General features: G+C 42.1%; 1 protein-coding gene and 1 pseudogene across 3 annotated transcripts in view; both read right to left on the bottom strand.

Annotated features, from left to right (window-relative positions):
* JMJD1C (jumonji domain containing 1C) overlaps positions 1–22,647 on the bottom strand; it is a 255,790-nt gene that overhangs the window by 47,102 nt on the left and 186,041 nt on the right. For all 3 annotated transcript variants that reach the window (XM_090058297.1, XM_090058299.1, XM_090058298.1), the window contains 3 exons: positions 11,804–11,909; positions 2,084–2,208; positions 76–219 (listed from right to left, as the gene is read on the bottom strand). In XM_090058297.1, the coding sequence (XP_089914423.1) occupies positions 76–219; positions 2,084–2,208; positions 11,804–11,909 (375 nt within the window). The remainder of the gene's footprint in view (positions 1–75; positions 220–2,083; positions 2,209–11,803; positions 11,910–22,647) is intronic.
* On the bottom strand, positions 8,761–8,890 carry LOC149859770 (U2 spliceosomal RNA; annotated as a pseudogene).

Genomic DNA, 22,647 nt, shown 5'->3' on the forward strand with positions numbered 1-22,647 from the left:
GAGCAGCTTAATCACAGATACTGAACATTTGCTATAAACAATAATACTTTAAGTAAGAAGAGAAAATATATCTACGTGGACTGTGTTGCTGTTCTGGTTGGAACGAGACCTGCGGCGCGATGTGATGCCAATATTTTCACCTTTCAACAAAGAGTGAACAACATCATCTAGAAAGGTCATCTGAACCATAGAAGGATCAACATTCTGTGGTTCTAACACCTAGTTTATTAAAAAGAGAAAAAATCCATAATCAGCAGGTGTTCAGATAAACTCTAACCTGTATTTTCATAGCAAGGTTCACATGTTTACACAAGCTAAATTATATACTTTATTTGTAAGCTAAAAGACTAGCTGAAGGGAAGACACAAGGCAAGGCAGATTTGCACCTTAGACTAACTAAATCAGAGATGAGTCGCACATTCTTTTGTAAGCAGCGGACTTATTTCATCAGAAGTTGGGAAAAGACTGCAAGAGGGAGACCTTCTAAATAGAAAGCAGCGAGTCCCTTTGCAGCATCTGATGAAGTACACCTGCTGCTCACGACAGCTTATACTATACATCTCTGATTTACTAGTCTATAAGCTACAAATCTACCCTGTCTTCTGACTGACTTCAGACTAACAAGGCTAACTACCTTTTTCCATCCAAGTGAAAACCATAGCTGATCTTGATCAGGACCATCAGACTGCAGATTTTTTAAACTGGGAATTGAAGCAGCAGCAAAACCCAAACCTTCTTACTTAATTTGAAGGTTACCATTTCTACTGTAGGCACTATTGTACTGGTTCCAGATAACAGTTTGCTTGATAACACATTGAAAAGCCACTGAATTGTTCTTAGTTGAGAACCATTAACCAACTGTTTTAAAAACAATACACTCTAGCCACAAATAGAAAAACAAAGTAACTGATGGGAGTGAACTTGAAAATGCCAAGACAGAAGGGAGATGGTCACATCTATACAGAAAGCCAGCACTAACAAGATAAATTTACGGAACACTACAAGTGAAGACATTTTTTCAGGTAAGTGAGAGATGAGGCACAAAGAGATCTATGAGCGCTAGACTGAAATAAAACAGATATTTGGGGAAAACAATTAAAAGAAAGGGAAAGAAAGAACTTGAACATACGGTTTATAGTTGTATCTTGACCATGGATTCATTTAGTCCAGGGGTAGGCAATGCTTTTTGGCCAGAGTGCCGGAAAAAAACACAATGTCTGCCTTGGAAGGTGCCGAAGTGCCAACACGCCCGCCGGAGCCTGGAGAAGCTATTTGCAGCCTCTCAGATGCAGCTAGCCCATGGAGCCCAGTCTACTTGCAACAGGGCTTGCAGCCTCCCAGCCACCTGCTGGGAGCAGCCTGGGCTCCGTGGCTGGCAGCAGCTGCTTACAGCCTGGGCTGGTGGTGGTATGCCGAGCAAAATGGCCTTGCATGCCATGCTTAGCACGCGTGCTGGGAGTTGCCGACCCCTGATTTAGTCACTTCAAGGAAGATGGGACATCTGCTATTTCAGAGCTAACCAATATCTCAGGATTCTCTTGGGATGCAATTAATTTTTGCCATGAAAAATAACTAGCAATTTTTTTGGCCAAGAACAATTTCAGATCCATAAGTACTATAACAAATACTTGTACTGTTCAAAGTGAAGGCTTTTAATTGTTCAGGGGAAAAAAAAGTTACTGGAGTTATAAGAAAAAAAATCCACCAGGTGTTCCTGGAGTTATACAGGAAACTTCTATGTTAAAAGAGACTTCCAAATGGTGCTGACAGGAAAGACTAATTCATATTACTAAATTACTTCATTTCTAACACTTCATTAGTCAGATAATGACCATAAGAGAAGCTATAGTCTTAGAATCAAAATTAATTATGCAATGCATTTTGCATAAATGCTCACACTCAGAAAAACCTGACTGATCAGGAGGACTCAAACGCTATTTTACAAGCAAGAAGGATATACTCGTACACATCTGAAGTGAACAGTATAATAAATCTAAGATTTAAGACATTACAAAACCTTTAGAAAATCTCAAGTATTTCTTTGTAACCCAATGCTTTTCCGAGTAGTGGATATAATAATTACCTGGTCATTCATAACAATCATAGTGCGAGTGAAGAGGTCATGATGAGTAATTATACCAGTAAACCACTGGGTGGCAGAATCCTGTCTGTATACTCTCACCCTATAGCCGTTTAAGGAATATGGACCTTTAAAAAGGAAAAATTTACAGAAAGATGCTAAGAAATTCAGAAAAAAAAAGACACATATAATGTTTTTCAACCATTCTCAAGTATAGTGTCATTCACAGGACACAGGGAACAAACCACATGCATTTTTGGCAGAATGGCCCACCTATGCACTTTACTTTCGTTCAGGAAGACATTCTAAAATTCAAGTGGAATCTTTAGGATCATTTGGTTGAACCTAAGGTCAACTGTGCTAATGTTTTCAACACACAATTTCCTTATCTAACTCTATGCATCTGTGATGATAAATAATGGAAAAAATCTTTACTACAAAAGGTAACCATAGCAAAGTAATCTGAAAGGCAAGACAGTGTGTAGCAGCACGTTATACAGAAGCAATTATTCAACTGGCTGGTCACACGCCCGGATGCTTCTGCTGGAGAAACAATTTAGATTGTGGTGTTTGGATTCTGCAGCTGCCAAGTCTTTCCTATAAGTGACCACAAAGTTCGTCTCTGCTTCAGTACTTCAAAAAACGAGTAAAGTAGTCCTACCCCTCCTCCTGGCCTCATAACAAGCTGCAGTTATCTGCACTAGTTAGAACTCTGCTCCAGTTTTGCAAAGGGTACATTCGTTAAGAAATCTTAAACATCACATTCATATAGGTTGCAGACAAAAATGACAATTTTCACCTCATCTGGCCCCAGAAAATGGTCTATAACAGTGTCTAAACAAGCGCATGGCTACACCTCACTTCAAAAATGACCAACAGGATGAAACTCTGAACCTTCACTGCATGAGGGTTCAGATGATGACATTTCAAAACACAGCATCTTCTGTAATTTGTGTGTGTGCTGCCTCCCAGCCGGTCGCTGTTTTCAGAATGGGAGGAAAGAAATGAAGCGGAGGGAGTTTGGTCTGGGGGATTTTCAGCAATGTGGAGGGTGGGAGTACTGGAACCTTCACCTTAGGGGGCTCCAGTACACCCACCCCACCCTCCAATGCCTGCTGGTGAGCCTGTAAAAGGAGCTCCCTCTGCTTCACTTCCCCCCTCCCTTTCTGAAAAAGGGACAGGATGAGAGGGAGGAGGGGCTATCGCTAGGGGAAACCAGCTGCAGTCTGGTATCCAGCAGCTAGATTCCACTCCCTCCTGGAACCAACAGGGAACTTCTGTTTGGTCCAGGCGCTCTCAGCTACAGCAGGGAACTGCACGTTTCCCTTAGTGGCAGAATCTCCCTGTGCCATGAAGGGGTGATGATATATCTATTTTACAGACCAAGATGCAGAGATTAAGGTCTGAAGTTTCCATTAATTTAGGGTGTTCGGTCTGAAAAGACAACAACCATATATACTCCCATTCAAATCTGTTACAACTGTGAAAAGTCATTACTTCTGAGTTTCAAGTCAGGCACCCAGAAAATGAAGAGCACAGACTATTAGCAGCTACTAATAAGAGTTTGGTTGAAATGATTGGCCTAGCATCATATAGTACCTCTGTAGCAGAGGCAGGGATGGAATCTAACTTACTAGGATAGAATTCACTTGCCTTTATACCACAAAACTGTCCTTTCTCTTCCCTGTAGCCCCCTACCTCTTTCACTACATACCTCCTTACTTCTGCAATGAGGCAGGGAATCCTACACTAAAAAAAAAACAAAAAAAAAACTGGATTCACCCCCACAATAGATCCCTCCTATGCTCTGAATGGAACAAGAGACCTCCAGAAACAGATTACATGATCGGAAAATTCAGGGCTGTAGTATTTATGCATATGCGCAAGGAGACAGAATCAAGGTTGTTTAAGCAACTTGAATTCTGACATTTCCGATCTCTGAGCACTTAGCCTTGCAAACTTAATAATGTTCTTTTGTAGTTTTGGTGTGTAATTATCTACATTTAAAACAATCATCAAATATTTAAAAAATCATGTAGCATCACCCTCAATCCCATGAACACTTTACTGGAGTCTAGTCATGAATCATCAATAATGAGCTTTGCCTCTTGAACTAATGGGTTAAACAATGCCTGCAGTACACTTTCCTCCCTTACCTGGAGGCCTGCCTAGAAATGGATAAAACTTACACTTTGCTGTGAGCAAATAGCTGTGAAATCCATTGACAGAGTAATATTGAGACTGGTGCTCTGGTGTAGGCAGTGTACTGTACCAGGTCCAAGTCTTCCCCACCCAGTCTTTTAAGTCTTTTTTCAGCCAGATTTATTCCAAGTTTTTCCCTTACTTTAGACTCATATTCTTCATCCCAAACTATTGCTTTCCTTCCCTCCCAGCCCAGCTTGTGTCCTCCTTTGCATTCTAATGAGACAGTTTCCTCTTCCAAGCTGCCTGACGTTAGTTAGAAGGTCACTAAGAGCAGTTTCAGTTGAGACAGTCACTCTGGCCAAGGGCAGCTGGAAACAACCCCTGCAAAGAAAGTCTGGCTTTGTCCTTTTAGCCCTGGGCTGGAACATGTTCAGCCACTCTTTGAGGAAGGTACATGGGCTGTGAACCACATATAAAAGAGCTTGAAAAGGACAGAACTATTCAGTTGCTCTCAACGCTCTCTCAGGAAATGTGATCAGCCCTAGAAGCTGGCAGGCTAACACATGCTTGGAGGACAGACTCTTCAGAGATCTTTAGCTGCCAAAATTAAAAAAAATATTAAAAATATATATATTTACTGGACACATGTGAAATGATTTTTCAAAGGCTGTCCAAATTTTGGAGTATTTTCACAGCAATGACATAAGGTACATCCCTGGCACACAGGCTATCCTTTGCCGAATTTCAAGCCTCTAATCCAAAGCATGGGGGGTATGACAGTTGTTCACAGATTCTTTTTGACATGGGCAAAAAACGTGTTTCCACATCTGAAGCTAAGGGAAAATAACTGAACATTATTGACTGAAATTTCCAAACATGAAAATTAAATCTTAAAAAGCACTTCAGGCTGAAATTTTCCTTTTGAAGAGTCAGTTCTCAACAAAGTTAAAATCAACTGTAAAATTGGTTTTATAGTAGAAAACTTTAGGCAAAAAACATATTGCACTATCAGACCCTAAAGTATGATCACTGAGATTCTTGTGTAGTTATTTAATGCAAGGAGCTGAGACTTTGATAAAAAAATTCTACAGGATTTGAAAAAAAATTGGGAGTTGGCTATATTGCAGAATACATTTCGAAAATGAATAATTAACTAAACCCACATTTTAAGGCATGAAAAACTTATGTGCAATTTTTAAACCTTCTTTATGCATTTCTGGTTAGCTTCTTTGTAGATGTAGAGCAGAATCTTACTCTGCTACTCGTTTCACTAATTTTATTCAAAATATTGCACAGGAAGGTATTATTCACATGAATAAGCAAAACAGAATGACACTCTGTCATTATGAAAAAAATACGACTTTGATTTTATGTACAAGATATTAGTACTCTATGTGCATTGAACTATTAGTGGATTTATTACCACAGATAGGTTAAAAGTGTTCCAGCATATACACTCCTTAAATATATCACATATCTTGGTTCTAACTTTACAGGGTGTGGTCAAGCTGGTTTTGAATAAGCAGACTAGTTTGTTCAATCTGACCTATTAAGACACAGATCTTTGCCTGAGGAAGAATGAAAAGACAGGTTCACTTAGATCAAGACTCTAAATCTGTTCAGTTCTTATTGTAGTCTTTGAATGTGCGACTCTCAGAATCTCATTATCCCAAGCTGCTTTCAAACAAGAAAAGAACGGAAAATAATGCTAATACAATATTACATATTTAATATAAATGCGCATATAATTTTATTGCAAATAGAAGAAATTCATGGTGCTGGTGTCTATAACATATAGAAGAACAAACTGGAGTTGACCATTTCAGATCTTAAAGTCTTGTCTAGTTTTGTTTCAAAAAATAGGATTTTATTGCAAAGCTGAATCAAAGTGGAGGTCTACAGTGATTCATGATGAACATACTGTGCACTTCTCCATTTCAAATGTCATCATCTATTTCATGCTCATCAGTGAAAGATACTTTCTTAAAGCATATTTTGACAGCTTTTGCTGTTTTGCTTTAAATGTCCAAAGAAAACAGAACTGGGGGAGAAGGGAACAATTGGGGGTGTCTACAACTTTCCTTGGAAGACTGTCACACAATTTAATAAACTAAATTGTAAGGTTGTTACTATTGTTGCATAGCTAACAGCTGACAATATACAAGGTGCCATTACATGGCAATGCCATCTTTTGATGTACCACCTTAAATTACATTCTTCCCTTCCTATAGTTTAAATCAGTGGTTGTCAACCAGGGGTATACGTACCCGTAGGTGTACTTAAAAAGGTCACAGGTGGTCGGGGGGGGCTCCCACTGCTGCACACATCCCAGCAGAGGCCCAGAGGGCACATGCCCCCCCCAGTCTGTGCATGGGGTGGAGGCAGCTGTCTTAATATAAAGTACCCCTTAATATAAAGGGGTACATGAGCGGAAACTCTGAGACAGAAGGGGTACACTTGTTAAAAAAGGTTGAAAACCCCTGGTTTAAATTTTTCAAATATTTGTACATAACCCACCTACCCAATTGTCATTCACATAAATATTAGAAGTCTATTAATATTTTTAATTGGTCCTTTGGCATGTATTTCTTGCTCTTTTCTCAACTTCAGTTTCTGGCATATACAGGCACTGACTCCATGGATGCTCCAGGGCTCAAGCACCCACTGAAAATAAAGTAGAGGTTGCTTAGCAACACAAGCCACAGCTGTTTTGCTTGCAGGTGTTTAAAAAAATGCTTTACTGGAAGCAGCATGTACCTTCAACCTGGCTCTGCAGCATCTGTAAAGATCAGGTGTTTCAGTTGTGCTTTTGGGTGCTTTTAGGTAAAGCCAATTCAATTAGGTATTAGATAGAAGTCCCAAAAAAGCCCCACTAAAGCGCTCCATCTTTATATACAACGCAGAGCCAGGTTAAAGTAATGCACTGCCTCTTCTGAACATGCGTGGGACTCAGTGTGGGAACATGCCAAGTTTAATGTGCCAATTTTGTTTTTTTGTTGGGTTTTTTTACGTTTGCAAACATCCACTGTCAAAAAAAAAAGGCGGCTTTTCAGCAACTGAGAACTGCCACCCAAAAGAGTTTTCCATCTACTGAATCCTCTGTAAAATCCTATGAAATATGAACTTTCATTTCTACCCAGAACTTTCACAGTCTTTTCTCTGATGCCTGATGAAGGGTGTTTGTGCCCGAAAGCTTGCAATTAAAGAATTTTTTTGCAAAAATCTTGTTGGTCTACTAAAAGATATCACCTTTTTATAAGCCCCATGGCAGGGTACATTTGTTAAAAAATGGTTGAAAACCCCTGCCTTAGTGGAAGGCAGCTGGAATAAACCTAAGAGTTTATCACCTAAATTAAGACATCTCAAGTGTAAACAACAGAGATGGGGAATTAACAGCACCAGTGCCCAAAATTCTGGCCCCATGGGTCAGATGTGTGACATGGGGTCAAGTCTGCAGGCTGGATCCCACACAGGGTCAGTTCATGGGCCCAACTCTGCAGTGCCTTGATCCAGCCAGAAATTACCTTAATCTGGCCCCACACAGCTTGCCTACCAGATCCAAATTTACATCATCATGATCCAGCCACATGTGGCCTGTTGTTCTAATCTAGCTGCATGCTACCCCCTCCCCCCGACTGGATCCAGCTGCACACCGGTTGCGATCTGATGTTCAAGACTATGTTAACCAGCAGGGCTCCCCATGGGTCCAGAAAGCTGACAGTAGCAGAGCAGTACCCCACTTCCCCACTGCCAAACTTCCAGACCTTTGGGGAACCCTGTAGGCCAGACAATATGGCTCTGGAGGCCACATCTGGCCTCCAGGCTGGGGGTTGAAAACCTCTGGTTTACAGAGATGAAGAGGGTAACAGAGTAACATGAGGTTACACTGACACAGTAAAATTTCCACATTTAGAGTCTTTTTTTAACAAAAAAGATATAAACAATGTTATTTGTAAATCGCCATTGGCAACCAGCCTAGCTTTTATATGATGGCAACTTATTATAGGCTTCATGCCAGAAGTGAATCTTGAGGGAGGGGGAAGGGGAGCGGAGATCTGAAGGACAGGACAATGGTTTAATAGATTAGTTCACGAAAAGGCATTCCATATGCAAGGGGAAGCATGAATATACTTGGATATCTCTCTCTCTCTCTCTCTCTATATCTATATCGAGAGAGAGAGAGAGAGAGAGAGAGAGAGAGAGAGAGAGAGAGAGAGAGAGAGAGAGAGAGAAATATCTATATATTTCTATATATCTATGTTTTTTATATATATATATATAAAAAAAAAAAAAACACAAGCATGGTTAGTCAAATGGATTACAAAGAACATTAATGGTCCTAAGGGACCACCTTCTCCCTTTGCCCCTTCGCCAAGCCCATAAGGTGAGCTGAGAACAACCTCCTGCAAGTACTACCGTGTTTCCCCGAAAATAAGACACTGTCTTATATTTATTTTTCCTCAAGAAGACACACTATGGCTTATTTTCGGGGGATGTCTTATTTTTAAAACAGCATTTTTTTATTTTTTTTTCTGTTTTTTTGCACCGGTCCTGGAAGCACTGGAATACCAGGTCAATGCATGGAGTGGATGGAGCACGCTCCGGTTCCACCACCCAATACCAAAACTATGTATGATGTTAATCCAAAGCCGCAGCCACAGCTTTATTCTTCCCCCTGAGGACATACAATACCTAAAGCAGAACTTCCTGCTCCTCACTTCACTGAGGAGACTTTTACTTTCACTTTCTATTTCCCCCTCTCCAGTTACCTCCGAGATAGCAGCTATCACGATGGGGCAAATGAGAAGGGCTGCCCGTCTTATTTACCGCTTTGCGCCGGTACGCTTAGCCACGCCTATCACTATGTCTTATTTTCGGGGTATGGCTTATATTGCGCAAATACGTAGAAATCCTGCTACAGCTTATTTTATGGGTATGTCTTATTTTCGGGGAAACACGGTATTAGTAAGCCAAGTCCACTTAGCAAAAAAGCGTGGGAGGTCACTCTCAGCAGTTGCTCCTCAGCTTTGGAACTTCTTCCCTCAAGGCCCAAAGGCCCACCAGAGACTGAACCTGGACATCTTTTGGAAGAGCTGTAAGGCCTTCCTATTTTGGTAGGCATTTAGGAAGCAAAGCTAGGCTGAAATATTATTGGGGGTGGGGGAGGGATCAGTTTTACACTGATATCCTAATTCCTTTTTAAGTTATTTTGTTCTTTTGTTGCAGGCCTGTCTTCTGTCCTCTTAATGTAATTTGCCCTGGGCCTTTGTTACGAAAGGCAGCATATAAATACAGACAGACAGAGCTTCAGTAGCTGATCTGATTCACAGGAGATGCGGCCCAATTTGGCCATAGATTAAACAGGCAGCTGAAAGCTACCTCCAGCTGTTAAGTCTGTTGGGCTTGGGGGAGGAAAGGGGCGTAGGGGAGGGAGGGAAGGACTGGGGCTAGGACAAACTGCCCAGCCACGGCAGAGGGCACATTATTCAGAGAGGGGGGCAGGGGACACGGCATGTGGGCGTGGCAGCGCTGGGAGCAGGGCACCTGCCCAGCTGGGGGGGGAGGGAGAGGAAGGCAGCGGGATGCAGATACAGCTCACTCCAGGCAGAAGGGGGCAACAGGCAGCAGGGAATAGCCCCTGCTCCCAATGCTGCTGCACTGCATCCCACATCCTCCATGCTGGCTGGCAAGCAACAGGGCCAAGCCCCCACTCAGAGTGCTGATGAGGGCACGATAGCACTGGGAGCAGGGGCTATGCCCTGCCGCCGCCCAGAGTGAGTTGCACCTGCCTCACACCCACCCCCACTACCCCCTCCCCAGTGCCAGCTGGGCAAGCAGCAGCAGCAGGCATAGCTCCTGCAGCTCCCCCCACCAGGGCAGAGGTAGGCGCAGCTTGGGGAGCTGTGGGAGAAGCCCCCATGGCTGCCCTGCCTGGTCCCATCCCCCACCTGGCCCAGCCTCCCAGCAATTAAAAAAGAAAAAAAAGCCCCACACTCAACAGCTGCTGTAGCAACAATTGGGACATCTGAGAGCTTGTGGCAGAGCACTCCACACCCCCCAGCACGGGACAGTTGGGGACAGCAGGGATCGCCCCACCCCCCACCTTGGCAGCTGCTCTATGGCACGGGTACAGTGTGGCTCAGCAGGGTACTGCATACTGCCTGGGGGCTGGGGGGGTGCTCCAGCACTCGGCCCCAGTGGCCCCAGCTCCCAGGCAGCGCGTGGCGCCCTGCCAAACCACGCTGCACCTGCGCCATGGGGTAGTTGCCATGGGGAGGTAGGGGCCATCCCTGCTGTCCCTCATTGCTCTGCCACAAGCCCTCAGAGGCCCCAAATAACTGCTCCTACATCCAGTGAGTGTGGGGCTTGTTTTTTGAGGTTTTTTTAAAGCTTCTCAGTCAGCAGCTGCAGCAGCAGCAATTGGGGCCCCTGGGTGCTTGTAGCAGAGCCCCCCCCGCACAGCACAGCACGAATCGTCCCCCCCCACCTGGTACCCATGCAGCAGCTTATGCATCGCATGGGTGCAGTGTGGCTCAGCAGAGTGCCGCACACTGTCTGGGAGCTAGGGTGGCTCAAGCAGTCAGCCAGAGCCTGGCAGTGCTCAGCCCCAGCAGCCCCAGCTTCCAGGCAGTGCCCTGCTGAGCTGCACTGCCACACATCTGGGCAGCTGCTGTGTGGGTACCAGATGGGGGGGGGGGAAACAATCCCCGCTGTCCCCTACTACCCTTTGCTGCAGGGTGGGGGGTGCTACGCTATGAGCACCCAGAGGCCCCAATCACCACTCCCGCAGCTAGTGAGTATGGGGCTTTTTTTTTTTTTTGCTTTTTTTAAGTGCCAGTACTAGGCTGGGGCTGGGGCCAAAGAGGGCAGCTATGGGGGCTTCTCCTGCGGCTCCCCCTGTCCAGGGAGAGGCAGGCTTGCCTCTCCCCAGCCGATCCAAATCACTGAATCTCTCTGAAGCTGATTTGGTCAAATCAATTCAGGACAGCTATTCGAATCTCTGAACTGAATCACTGTCCTCTGAATCGGCCAAATCTGAATCAAATACTTCCCTATTCACAAAGGCCTACTACCTCTTAAAACCACATATAACACTGGCTCAATTGTTGCCACACACTACACATTTCTGCCACCACTTAATACCTTGCTTCTCTCTGTACCCTTTTGTTTTTGATGTAATGGGTTATCTGTAATTATAGGAATTAAGATTAAGTCAGAAAATCTTAATGATCTCTGACCTAACAGTAACCGGTTAGAAAGAAGGACTATCAATGACAGGGCCTTTTTATCAGCGCTGAGCTACTGTAAGGGAATTTTATTTACTTTGGAGTAAAACTCCATCACCCAAGACTGCTTCCTTGTTCTGAATGCGTAAGAGTGTATTGGGAGATGAAAAAGGACACATGGTTATTATCAGTTTATAATAAAGATATCACGTTTCAACATCAAAATCCTAAATAAAATATCCATGAGCTATTATTAAATTACTACTGTAATAACATGTCAAGTTTTTAAATCTATTCAGTCACATTTCTAGCTTCAAAACAGAATAAATACATACATTGCCCAAGTAGTTACCTTGCATAAAAATCTCCTGAACCTTTTGTTCTTTTACCCAGGCTTTTACTTCCTCATGTAGCTGCGGGTTGTCCCTGAGAACTGGGTTTAGACTGTCTACGTCGTCCTACAGATTTAAAAAGCATCATATGTTATGTTTATTCATAACATTTATGAATATTTTCCTAAATATAACCTGGAATACAAATGTGAAGTAACCTGGCCCTAAATGTACTGATTAAATACAAATCTATGTACTATTCTTGGAAAAAATGCAAGATAGAAGAAAGGGTTGCCACATGAACAAAGTATACAATTCCCACATGTGGTCAGACTTATAAGTTATTCATAGGATCAGACATTTATAAATAATGCCTCATTGCAAGCCAGTTCCCCTATAAAGACTTCAGTGTTTATAAGGACACAGCAAAAAAGGATAATAAAATGTGATAAGAATTTAGAAAGTTAGTTCAGTTTTACTTTTTTTTTTAATTAATTGAATATACTGAACACACATACAAGCATACACATGGACAGAAACAATTTAAGTTTATCATTATACATCTGTTAAAAAAAAAAAGACAAACATTTTTACAATTTTAAGGCTGAATAGAATTTTGTTAACAGTATGGGCTCAAAGATCATATTTCAATAATGGTTAAAATGCTCTTAAATATTTAATTTTAAAATGTACATTTTCTTGCCACTGTACTATTTTGAGTTAGCGAGATAGCATCTTGACAGCTAAACAATGTATTCTTGGCGGCACTGTCATCATACCAGGATAGATACAAAACCATTTTTCTTTCCCTAATGCATGGCTCACAGAGACATAGCACATGGTACAATCTGTCGGTTCACCTTGCAAGGCAGATTTCCTACTCCTGCATTCGTGTTCAGTGGCAGAAAAACAATAAAACAGCACTGCTGATTGGTGGCTCTGAGAAGAGCATAGGCAGCTCCTTGAAACTAGTCGATAAAAGGTATGTGTAGCTGTGCTAGAGACTTCCATCTACAATTAAAATAACTGGCGAAATCCTCTGTAATAATTGACCCATTTCCTTTCAATACATCCTGTTATTAAAACGAGTCCATCTCTAACTGCATCTTCTAAGCTTAACAATGGGAGTGAGGGTGCATATAGTATCAAAAGACAGGTCTAAGAGGTAAAACATACTTTGCACAGGAAACTAAAAATCAGCTTGAAAATTATATAAACTTCAACACTTGAATTCCAGGCCTACACACTGTTTGCCATTTGACATAGTATTGCATCTCTGATAAGTACAATATACAGAGTCACAAAAAAGCCATGCACAAACATATGAAAGCTATACAAGATACCACACAGATCCCTTCAGAGATTAACCTAAATATTTCTCACTGTATATATCTACAAAATAAAAGTTACCACATTAAACATGTAACAATGGTAAAATATGCTGAAAGTGAAGCTTCTCACTGAATGTTTTCAGGACACATGGCATAATCACATGCACAGGATGTGTGAGCTGCTAAGTGGTGAGACCTTAAACAGAAGAGCATCACGCCCCCCAGCCTCACCCTGGTCCCCAGGTGAGAGCAAACTGCATCTCAAAAGGATCCCAATACAAGCAACTAACCTTCATTTTTCCTTCCAGTTTGCTGGAGGCTGCAAGTGAGAGGAGCAACGGAAAAATACCTGGCCATACCCAGTTTACTCTCCCTCAGCATCTAGTTCTGCCATCGTGACACAGGAGTTTGGGCAAGATGGACCTATGGCCTGACCCAATAAATTGCAGTTCTTCTGGAAGTTTGGGGTAGGTCCCTTCACAGGAGAGACTAGAAAAAGATGACTTACAAAAGAAAGTGGGGTTGCTTTAACTGGTATATACCCAAGGCATGCTGTCATGGCTGCTATGGCCTCAGCAGGCCCTAAAGCAATTGTGTAGGTTTGTATGTATGGACCTGCCACTGCAACAGTGACATGGCGGGGATGAATTGCCTATGCAGCAGTGGCCATGGAGGACTGGAGCATGCACAGGATCACTCACAAAATGGTGGCAGCAGCAGGGGGCTTGCACTGCTCTTGCAGTGGGGGTCCCAGGCAGTCTATATTACTGCACATAGTCCATGTGGTGTATGGCCCCAGCTGCTCTGAAGCTGGACATGCTTTAATACATGAATCACAAGTTTTAATATGAACAAAAACTCATTACAACTGCAACATTTTACAGAAAAAAAAAAGACTAAGTAGATTTTGCAATCCTTGCAGAGGTCAGCACCACATTAGTCCTCACCATCTGTGGTTTAATTAACTATAGCTTCCTCTGGCTGCTTAGAGATTTTCCAATGATTTATGTCCTGAATTAAATGAAAACGTGAATATAACCAACTTAAAAAATACATTTACACTGAACACATGTAGAAAATAAGTACTGCAATAATTTTTTTTAAATATTAATGTATGGGGTTGTCATTCAAATTCAGGAGAGCCAGAGAAACTCATTCAATTTTGGTATTAATTTCAACTACAATGGAATTATTCTCACTTATATTAGAGGTTAATTTGCTCAGTAATTGTAAGACTACAGACAGACTGGGTATTTCAAAAGCTTAAAGCTTGTCTTCATTCGTCAGATCCATTCTACACACAAGAAATTATTTTATAACCAGTACATAACCAGTAAGGTAGATGTCCACTTACACAATCATCAACTGCTGCACTTAAGATTATTCAGTTTCCAGAACTAAGTTAATGAAGTGATTAGTTTTACAAGATTACCACTTGCCTTTTCCACACACGTATTGCCTCAAAATACACTATGACGAAAACAGACTTTTCTGGCTACAATGCAATTTCTCAAACTCTGATAAACTGTTTATTTGTTATCTCAGTCTATGAAGGACACACAGATTTTTAACAAAAATAAGTTTATTTAAGATCAAATCGGGTAATATATTTATTAATCTCATTTCCAAGGAGAATTATTTTGAAGATACTACAATGGCTACGACTGCACTCCTAACAGAAGATGTCTGTGCAACTGTTGAAGTTGTCCTCAGTTTCAGGAATTTAACAGCTTTATAGCTGCTTCTAGACTTTCAGACAACAACCACCATAAAAATGTCATTTTTAACCTTCAGATTGCCAAATGCTTGCATTATTTCCTCTTGGATGCAAAACCCAACAACAGGTTTACTAGATGGGGCATCAAACAAAAGTTTTTAGAAACAGGCTTCTCCAAACAAACAAACAAAAAAATTAAATGGCACCTTTCTTAACCCTCCTAGACAACCATACCTTTAAATTGCCTTTTCTGGTTTCTTCCTACTCAGCCTCTCTCCCCCAAAATGTTCTATTACATTATTTCTCCATCCTTTACAGCCACCCGTGTCAGCTGTATCTCCTCCCTTTTCTTTTCTCCACTCCCTCTTTTCTTTTCTAGCTATCATCTCTTCTGCTTTGTGAAAAAAAAAAAGAGGGAGGAAACTTATTTTCGTGTAATACTTAGGTCAGCTTTTCTGCTCAATATTATCATGTCTCACTGAAGAAAATCAAATCAGAAGAGGCTCTTAGAAAGGTACAAGCAGATGAAGCAATGAAATATAAGGTAGTATCTGATGAAGTAGACCAGCAGTGCTCAACCTTTTTGCGTCTACAGGCTAGATGAGTGGTGCATGGACTGTCAATAGGCGAGACTGGGCCCCACACCGCCCAAACTAGCACACAGAGCCATACTCTTTGGTCTCCAAGGCTTCCCACAGGTCCAGAAATTTGGCAGCAGGGGACCTGCAATTAGCTGCCACCACTCTCCTGCAGCCAGATTTTTGTACCTATGGGGAGCCCCACAGGCTGGATGACAGCTCCATTGGCCAGATCTGGCCTCAGGGCTGCGGACTGAGCACCTCTAAAGTAAACTATATCCTAACAAAAGCTTACTCCTCTCTGAATGAGTTAGTCTACATAAGGTGCCACACTTCTATGAAAAAAACCAAGGATCCTCAAGAGAGTGTGAAAGGAGCTATTAACTGGAAGTTGCCCACCTGCCTGGCTGCAACCAGGCAGGAAGGGTATATTCTCCTCAAGCCTGAATCTAGGTTAGGCAGAGGAACTGAACTGATAAAGATCCCAGCTTAAAGTAAAAGGATGTGGGTGATCAGCAGCAACTACAGATGAGACACTGACAGTGAAGCAGAAAAAAATAACAGGGGTCGGACTCTCTCTCAGGTCAGGAGTAGGGGTGTCAGGACAAACAGAATTCTCACAACATTTGCACAGAACAAATAGAGTTTAGGTAACCCACAACAGACATTTAGGCCTCCTGTGGTTTCACCCCTTTTCTCTGCCTACAGTATACCACTGCATAATACATACACTGTTGTGGAATGAAGTATACCACAGCCTTCATTCTCATTCACTTCCCCATTTCATTTGGTAGAAGTTAAATAATTAATGATGAATAAAGTACCCCAGAGAGAAGCTGGTATCCATCAATGGACAGCTATACCAGACCTGCACCCCAAGGCCAGGCAGATGTTACACAAATCACTTGAGAATCACACTATAATACAGTTGAGAATAATGCAAACCAAATAAAAAATAAAACTCAAGGACCATGAGCTTTGTCAAATCAGTATACCTACTTCCTCTTTTCCTATGTACAATATGAACATCAAAGTCTAAAAACTATAAGCAGTCTCTCCCATTTCCATCTTCTCCTACTGATGACTCATTCATTTTCTTTCCTACTCCACTAAATCAATCATTCTTCCTCCTCATGCATTTCACACACAACACATTCACCATCATCATTTCAACTAACTCATTCTCCAGTTTTTGTTTTCTCTCTCCGTGTTATTTGTAAGACAGAGAGTGAAAAAAAATGAAGAGCAAACCCTGGAACATTTCTCTTGCCCCAACCAACAGCTCTGAAAGCCACAAGAGACAGGTTATGTCCTTAAGCACCTTTCTGACACCCTAGTGGTGGCACTGAAGGCAATCTCGGGAATGAAGGACACAGACTCTCTTCTCTGCAGGGTGAGTAATTAGAGAAGATCAAAGCGGACCAGCATGATTCAGGAGAATCTTGAACTCTGGTATGGGATTTTAAGCCTAGATACAACCATGTTATTTATGGACTGAGATACCCTTTGAAGGCAAGTAACAGTTCTCCAAGTCATTTCACTAGGGAACAAATCATATAAATATGGCAAGTCTTTACACAAAAAACACTGTCAAAGAGGCATTCTTTTGAATGACAGTTGACAGGGCTGGAGAGTGGCTAGATGGATAATCTGCTACACTCGGAAGTCAGGAAGAGTGACTAAAACTTTCTTGACTGAGAAGCAATCTTTCAATCAAAGAAACTAACGTTAAACAGTACTATAATCTGAGCTAACACTGGGTGTCAGGAATAATAAAAGTTATCTGCAGTACTAGGACCAGTGGAATTGGAAGGCCCATGTACATTAAGTGGTAACAAACTGAATAATAACAATTCGTAAGTCCCATCAAAAAGATTTGTGCTGCAACACTATCTCTTGACAAGTAACATCCATAGGATTTATCACACAGCAAGCTACTACTCTACATGATCAAAGGTCTCAAAATCCAGTTCTATACAAGGAAACTATGAAATGAAACATTATCAAATATTAACAGCAAAGCTCAACCTCAAAAATAACAAAAATAAAACATTCACTAATGTAATTTTAATGAATCGTACTCACATTTATCATTTGTATTACCAGTAACTTGGCTTCCCGGCAATTACAGAATCAGCAGCCTTCCTAGACAGGCATATAGAACCAGTCTAGGAACTTTTCAAGATCTTCAGGAATATGCTGTTCCAATTCCTGTCTCTATAGTCTCTGGAACATGGGCAGAGTATAGATGTCTATCAGACCACAGCCTTGAATGTGGGGTCTGAGCCTGACCAGCACAGCTGGTCATCTTGGTCTGCTATCATACAGTTGATCCCCCAGACTGATCAAAGCCAACCCAAAGCCTGCAGCAGAGCCTAGCTCTCTGCCCACTCTCTGTCACTTGAGTGACCGGCTGAGGTCAGCTGAGCCTCCACTTCCCTTACAAAGGGAGCAGGAAGCATCCTGGCAACCTGACCCAAGACTACTCTGCGACTCCTTAGACTCCACTCTTAGCTTGATCTCCCAACTAGGCTTGTTGGTAGCTTTGCTTTTCCTGTCTGCTCCTCCAGTGCTCTGGACTCAGCTTGCTCATAGATATTGCTCTCAGCTGGATCTTCTGGCTTCCTGACTTCTCATTGGTAATCTTGACCTCTGTCTACTTCTTCAGGGCTCTTGACCTGACATGCTGTCTAACTCCATTCCCAGACTGACTTGGCTCCCTGACCCAGTCTGTCTCGAGGCTGTATTCATCCATCCTGACCCAGTTCAGTGCCCCAGTCCGTGAGCGGCCACAGACCCAGCAGCCACGTCCCAATGTGGCGACCTCTCAACTCTAAATACTCACCAAATCCTCTCAGTTGCAATGCTCATCCCTTAAGAAAAACAAAATATACTGAATGGGTTGCCATAGGTACCTCATTGTTTGCAGCAATAACATGTTTCTGGCACATTAGCTGCCACATATGAAACGTTATTTAAAATCGGCAGGTATTTTTAGGGTTTGGGTTATAAAATGCATTTCTTAGTAGTAGAGTGTGTACCAACCTGCTCCAAATCCTGACAGTGAAGAAGTAGAGTAAACAAATATTCTGCATCTATGTTGCAAAAAAACCTCCTTTATAGTTGTAACTGAAGTTACTGAAGTTATGCAATCTTGTGAAAAGTGTCCTGCACAGAAGGGGAAGGGTCAATAACAAACTGGTTTGTATACACTATTTCCAGTATTAGAGCCCAACAACCTGTAGTTATGGAGGTCCAGGCACTGAGACAATGAAAGAATTGCTTCCTGAAGAAAGACAGCTACAGAAGGTGTTGCTTGTCTGTTAAACTATTCTCAACTGAACAAATCAAAATAATTACTTCAAAAAGGACAGACTTTGATTAGAGGAGCTGCTTGAGGTATATACTGAATGTCTCCTATGGTTTATAGTGTCTCTTGGGAGAAACCAATAGCAGCTTGTAATGGTCTTTTTTTGGGACAGGAGTACACATCAGGCCTGTGAGAATAGGGAAGTATTCAATTCGGATTTGGCTGATTCGGAGGACAGTGATTCAATTTGGGGATTCGGATCATGTCCCAAATGAAATTCAGGGGAATTGGTTTCAGAAGATTTGGCGCCAATTCAGAGAGACTTGGTGATTCAGCCATAGACTATAAAGAGGAATCACTGAAATACCTATAACTGTCATTTTTTGGCAGATTTAAGTGAAAATTGCAGGGATGGTAGCACCTTCTAAGGGCATGAAGCCTGCCAGGTTTCAAGGAGAAAGGTGCAGGGATTTCTGGGAAACTGCACCTCAAACTGTTCAAACCAAATCCCGCAGCATGCGACTTCGTGTGCGTTAAGGTGCTGTGGGATGAAAACAGGGGCTACTATCCCTGCAGTTTTCACCTTCACAACTCCACTGCAACCAGTAAGCCTTAGGCCTCTCAAAGATCTTACAGGTCTGGGTTTTCCCCAGCCAGGACTGTGCGGTGACTGGAAGTTATCAGGTGCCTCCTACCCACCTTCACAGATGGGCCTATGAACTAAATTTCATCAACCTCCTAGATACAGAAACTCACGGACTCAACATAAACATTGGATTTATGACACACTACAACCTGCCTGACATCTGACTCCCCAGCTGATCTGCCTTTGGTACTGCTGGCAGGTACCATACCTGGGATCATCTGCTACCTCAAAATGATCCCACGCTACACTACCCACCCCTCTGCCTCCGCTTCTGGGATGAGGGTGGGGATCCTGTCTTATCCCTCTCCTCAGCGGCAGAGGCACAACAACAGAAGGAGCTGACTCACCTGAGCCACTTGCCTCCACAACCCCAACCTCCTCAAAGGTGCTCTCCAGAGAAGGAGACCTGGCTCTAGGGGAACTCTGAGGGGTGTGGAGCACAAACTCAGATTCCCCCTTGTTCCCCAGAAATTCTTTTGCTAGGGTGCTCAGGTCTCCTGCTTCCAAATCCAGCTCCACTTCTGGCACTGGGAGGTTTACACAGGGAGATGAAACTGGATTGGAGGTGTCATGCTGGTGGCCATTTCTGGTGTTAGGGGATGTGGTGCAGATACTGCTCCCATCTCCTTGCTTCGACTGGCAGCAGAAAACTCATCACTGCCAGGAAAGGGGATGCATTTATGTTTCGGGGGGCGGGGAGAGAACACTAGCAGCTCTCTCCCTACCCCCTTCTCCCTCCCCTGCCAGAAGACCTTGCACCTGCCTTTCCAGCACACTTCGTATTAATCTTTGCTGTTCTGGAAAGTGTGCATGCGTGTGTGTGCATGTTCAATCTATTCTTCTCTCTGTGTAACTAGCTAAACTCTTTTCTGACTACTGTACATGTATGTAATTAATATCTCCTTCTCTGTTGTGTGTGCGCATGTGTGCAACATATGTGCTTTCCTGCACAGTGATGGATCATACTGCCAGGAAAAACACAGCTTTCTTTTTAAAAAGTATGTGTGGGGAAATAAGAACAGATAAGAGGTTTTTGGGGGAAGAGTAAGTTGAAATAAATGGATTGAATGGGGATAAGTAGAGAGATTCTAGACAAGGGTAATAATAAGTAAGCTGCATCCAATCCTTTCCAAAAACAGAGACTAGCAGGAGACTGACTAGGAAGCCAAGCGAGTCCAGTAGTAGCTTTCAGACTCTGTTGCTCAAGCAGAAATAGCTCACAAAAGGGACAGAAAGGCTGCAGACAGAGGCTTATATGCTGTTTTGATGTCCCTCCCCCAGAGCACCGTAATTGGAAGGGGACTTAAAGGAAAGATCAGTCACTGGCCAGCTACAGATGTCAGTCTTTCCTCCCTGCACCCCCTCTCTCTTCTCAGTTTCTGTTCCCCTGAAAGACTGCCTTCCAAATCTCTGAATCTTTTCCAAATCGATTCACCGGCTCCGATTTTTTGACTCCCAATTCGATTCGGATTTGGCGATTCAGCCTCTGAGTCAGGCCAAATCAAATCAGCAACACAAGCTTCATACACCCCTAGTACACATCCTGTGTTTGTGCACCCTAGAGACTATACTAGGTGTCATTTGTTTTGTCAAAGACTGCCTCCTTCAGTATTAAGTCTGTTTATAGTTTGTACCTTCCAAAGGAGGAAATCCAAGCAGAACCCTGCATAGAAATGATAGTAGCCTTTGATCTGAACTGTGGGTCAGTCAGCTCTAGACCACTAAACAATCATCCATACATGCCTTGCAAATTTGTCATATAATTTTTGCAACAAATTCTAAATTTATAAAAGCTTATTTTGTACTAACTGGATAGGATCACTGGAAAGCTAGACATAGAATACAACTTCCTATCAAAAAGATGTCCAACCTTTAGACTCTATTTGTCAATACAGATTTAGATTGTCCTTGTTTCGCCTTTTCATTAGCTGCCTCTATCTATGACAAGGAATTCTCACAGGACGGGAGAAAAAAATAGTTCCAATTCTTATGAGGAGACCTTCTAGAAACATTCTGCCCATTTCAAAATGGGATCAGGGGAGTTAAAGGACTATCACAAGCCTTCTAATCCTAGGTGGCAGCAGGGATCCATGTATATCATGCTCTCATATTGACTGAACTCATATGATTGTCTCTGGTACTCTCATTGCCAGAACTATCAACAATGGTAGTCTTTACAGCTTTGGAGCCAATACCAATGAACTCAGTGCTTATCTTCAGCAGGAGTGTTTTTATGGCACATACCAATCATACCTTTTGGTTCTTTGAGCTAGATTCATACCAATGGGTTGCTAACATACTAAAAGAAAGAACTGCAGAGATTCAAAGGACAACGAGAGTCATAGCTCAAGATTCACAGACTTTTCATGCAGTTATACTTTGGATGAACATACCTGAGAATCTTAAAGCTACTGGAAGTTTACATTATCATCTCTGTACTTTGCATTTTGTGAAACAACTTTTGAAATACCGTGTCTAGTTCTGGCATCCATGATTCAAGTACAATTCAGAGAAGAACCATAAAAGTGATTGTTGTATTGGAAAACAAAGCCTAATAATCAAAGACTCCAAGACTTATATTTGTTCAGATAATGGGTGACACTAGCATAATCCATAAGCGTCTACGTGGGGAACAAAAATTTGATAAGAGAGACCTCTTCCATTTAACAGGCAAAAAATATATGATTCAATAGTTAGAAGTTAAAAGCTAGCCAACATTAGACTGGGAATTAGATATAAAAGTTTAACAGTGTTATAATTCAACAAAATAATTACCTAAAATATCTTATCAAGGGTTATGGTGGATTCTCCGTGGAAATTTTAATTCAAGATTATATATTTTTCTATAAAATATGCTCTGATCCAAAAGGGTATTAATTCACTCAAGTCATCTGGCTTGTTATACGAGAGGCCACACTAGATCAAAATGGTCTTTTCTGGTCTCATAATTTTGATGTATATATTGTATTTTGATATCTGTTATGGCTATTTGCAGCTCTGTTGAAAAAGTGGCTCTATGGATTGCCAAAAAGAAAAGAATTATGGTTTTGTAGAGAAGAACTGGACTGAGATTTGCATATTTGCATAAGAGTATTATGGCTGGTTCTGCCTGGTGTGACCTCAGCAAGTCATTCAATCCCTTCGAGCATCTGTTATCCCATTTACAAAATGGATACAATCCTTTTCTATTCACAAGAGTTGCATGTGGATAACTAATTATCATGTACTCATGAGGTATGCAAGAAATAGGATGCTGAACATCAGTCAATCAATTCAAGAATT

This window comes from Crocodylus siamensis, chromosome 7 (assembly GCF_052110815.1).
Source record: "Crocodylus siamensis isolate JL-2025a chromosome 7, ASM5211081v1, whole genome shotgun sequence".
Taxonomy (NCBI): Eukaryota; Metazoa; Chordata; order Crocodylia; family Crocodylidae; genus Crocodylus; species Crocodylus siamensis.